The following is a 3,349-nucleotide window of genomic DNA, read 5'->3' as shown; positions in this document are numbered from 1 at the left end:
GCCCGGGGAAGGGCAGCAGAGGAGGGGTGGGCCCGGGGAAGGGCAGCAGAGGAGGGGTGAACCCGGGGAAGGGCAGCAGAGGAGGGGTGAACCCGGGGAAGGGCAGCAGAGGAGGCTGCTGAGCCACATCCCCAGCCCATGTGGCTCTGCAGCACAGCCATGGCCCCTCAGGCTGCTCCTGGCCCCCTGCTCACACCAGGTGGTTGTGGGTGTGAAAAATTCAGCTGCCTAAACGTCAGCGAGGCAGGAAGCAGGTTCCTGTGAGCAGGATGGGGCAGGGGCATGTTTGGACCCTCTTTAACTTTGTGAAGCCCACACTGAATGAGTTTGCTTCTTCTGCAGCTTAACCCTCAGCCTCTACAGCTTTGCTTTCTTTCTCCAGGGTCACATAAGCTTCCTGAAGGATCTGGTGTCCTGTGATTATTCATACCTGTGGGTTAGGCCCTCGGTGTCCCGAGAGCAGCTACAAACTATTTCTGCAGAAGCAGATGAAATAGGAAAACTAGTCCTAGGGTAAGTGTCTGTTCCCAGCTCCGTGCAGAGCTGCCTGGAGCATTGCTCTTGGCTGCTCTCCTGACGTCAGACATGCTCATGGTTCTTATTTCAGCTGTTCTGCCTTGGAATGTGCTGTAGTTAAGAACTGCTGAGAAAATCAGTGTTCTTAATTGAAAGGCAGGTTTCAATTAGAAGAGCTCCAGGAAAGCTCACATCAGTGCTCCCAAGCAAGAGCTGTCTGGTCTGGGTGTGGTAAAGCAGCAGGCCTGGCAGAGCTGCTGAGCCAGCGGGGGGCTAACGGAGCAGGGTGGCAGCAGCATTCCCTGTGCCACCTGATCTGAGCATGGAGCTGGAGAAGGATGAGGTGGCTTCACTCAGCATCTATTCAGATTATGGAATGAGACTCCTCAGTCTCTGGGGCAAACACAGTTTGTGTCCAGCTGGAATCACTGTCACTTCTGAGAAGCTCACCCCTGGGGGCTGTTCCTGCCCCTGTCTCTGTTCCTAGCACACAACCCACAGTTGTCTGCTCGGACACCTTGCTGGGATGGCAGATGGTCCTGCTGCACCAGCAGTTCTGTGGTGTTGTGCCAATGTGCCCCACTCCTGCCCCACGTCCCTCTGCTGCTCCCCACCTTGCAGCTGTGTGGGGCAGTGTGTCAGTCACCTTTCCAGTTCAGATCTCACATCGGGACCAAAATGAACCCTGGAAACCAGTCTGGGGAGTAATTACAGTGGCAGGATCTGCATTTGAGTTATTCTTTCCAGCTCTTTCTAAAGTTGGCTGCACTTAGTCATCCCTGGCTGTATCCAAAGACGAGTCACCAGCAGGGCAGGGAGGGGACCCTGCCCCTCTGCCAGCTCTGGGAGACCCCCCTGCAGTGCTGGGGCAGCTCTGGAGTCCTCAGCACAGCAGAGCCAGGGACCTGCTGGAGCGGGGCCAGAGGAGCCCCAGCAATGCCCCGAGGGGGGAACCCCTCTGCTGGGAGCCCAGCAGGAGAGAGTTGGGCTGGGGCAGCTGAGAGGAGAAGGCTCCAGCTGGGGAGACCCCCTGGGGGCTGCCAGGGACTGACAAAAAGCTGGGGACAGACATTTTAGCCAGGCCTGTTGCAGCAGGACATGGGGTGATGGTTTTAAACTAAGAGAGGAAGATTGAGACTAGAGAACAAGAAGACATTTTTTACAAGGGGGGTGTTGAGCCCCTGGCCCAGGCTGCCCAGAGAGGTGGTCACTGCCCCATCCCTGGCACCATCCCAGGGGAGGTTGGCTGGGGCTCTGAGCACCCTGCTCTAGCTGCAGATGTCCCTGTCCCTGCAGGGGTTGGACTAAATGGCCTTTAAATGTCCCTTCCCACCCAAACCAGCCTGTGACTCTATGATTTGTCACAGCTGAGTGGTAACTGAATCCAAGTGATGTCAATTGGAATGTCAGAATACTCCTTACCCTGGAGGGGCAGTAGCACCTGCAGCTGAGCAGCAGCAGCCGTTCCCCTGCAGTGCCCCTGCCAGGCAGGGAAGGTTTCCTTGGACTGCTGCTCTTACTGGGAAGTTTTGCAAAACTCACCTGAGGTAGCTGGCAGTCCTCAAAGTTGTCAGTCGTTTCTGGGAAGGAATCCTGTGTTTTGTATGTCCCCAGACTGTGAGGACACCTTCTTTCCTAAAGGCTCATGACAAGACAGACAGCTGTTTTGACTGTGGAAGAGTTGAACAAAGACCTGAGGAGCCTCCAGAAGCAAACCAAGGAGACCAAGTACAGCAGTGTGATGCAGCTCCTTCGCTTGGCTCTCAGTGGGAAGCAGGTAAAAAATACAACTGAGACTGGGACCTTTTTTTTTTTTTTGACAGCTCTCTTCTCTCTGACAGCAGACAGTGCTGTGGGGGTGTCTGACAGGAACTGAGGTCAGTTGCTGTTGTGAGTGAACGTACCAGTGCACAGCCCTTCTAGAAGAAAGAGCTGTTCTAAGAGTTTCAGAAAGGGAGGTGTTGTCAGAGCCTGAATCTGCTGGTCATAAACCTGAGGTTAGCCAGACCCCTGGACCAGCTGTAGGGAGCATTGGCCAGGTTGTAGGTTTAGGGCAAAACTGGGATTTTATGTGCAATCTGCAGTTGCAAAACTCAAAACCAAGTCACACAAAAGTTCTTCAAAGCATAATCCTGACTTATGCTCTGGTGTCAATGCTTTTGGGTCAGTTTGACCATCCTTAGGAGAAAAAAAACCCCAAAGCCTTGTTTTGTTGCTGGCAGCCCCTGCCCTCTGGGTGTCAGCAGTCTGGTAGCTGATGGCCCCATCGCTTCTGCCACAGCAGGGCACAGGCAGGGCTGGGAAGGGCCAGTTCCTGTTTGTACAACGACCTCCTGTCTGTTTGCAGCATGGACCCAGCGTGGCCGAGATGATGGTGACCCTGGGAGCCAAGGAGGTGTGTGGGCGAATCCTCCAGGCTCTGTCCAGCTGAGCGGGGACCGAGGGACGCCGGCAGCCGGGCCGGGGACTGGGTGCTGTGGGCAGCACGTGCTGTGGCCCCAGCCCTGTAGTGCTGGATCTCGGGGTGCTGCTCTTTGATCAGCTGAGCTGGCTGAGGCCGGGCGGGGTCACTGGGTTGGCAGGTTTGTAGGTATCTGCACTAAGCATAAAGCACCGGGTCTGTGAGAGGAGCTAAATACAGTTCAGTCTGTCCTGCTGCTCTCATCTCGTGCCTGGGGCCTGGCTGCTGGGCTGGGGGAAGGGGACACTGATCCGTGTGTAGATCCAGGCCACGAGGACGGAGGCAACGCCGTGTCAGACCAGCAGGGCTCCTCTCAGCCCATCAGCCTCTTTTTGGAGAGACTCTCAGCCACAACTGCACAGGTCCCCAGCA

The 3,349-nt window shown here is 55.8% G+C and overlaps 1 protein-coding gene across 1 annotated transcript in view; it reads left to right on the top strand.

Moving 5' to 3' along the window:
• The window catches only part of EARS2 (glutamyl-tRNA synthetase 2, mitochondrial), a gene marked incomplete at its 5' end in the record, with an annotated part of 8,019 nt that extends 5,072 nt beyond the window's left edge, over positions 1-2,947 (top strand). Inside the window, 3 exons of the mRNA XM_008939606.1 lie at positions 383-513; positions 2,158-2,293; positions 2,864-2,947. Coding sequence (XP_008937854.1) covers positions 383-513; positions 2,158-2,293; positions 2,864-2,947 — 351 coding nt within the window. The remainder of the gene's footprint in view (positions 1-382; positions 514-2,157; positions 2,294-2,863) is intronic.
• Positions 2,948-3,349: the final 402 nt, after the last annotated feature.

Source organism: Merops nubicus, unplaced genomic scaffold, assembly GCF_000691845.1.
Source record: "Merops nubicus isolate BGI_N331 unplaced genomic scaffold, ASM69184v1 scaffold14164, whole genome shotgun sequence".
Taxonomy (NCBI): domain Eukaryota; kingdom Metazoa; phylum Chordata; class Aves; order Coraciiformes; family Meropidae; genus Merops; species Merops nubicus.
This window is presented reverse-complemented; position numbering and strand designations above follow the sequence as displayed.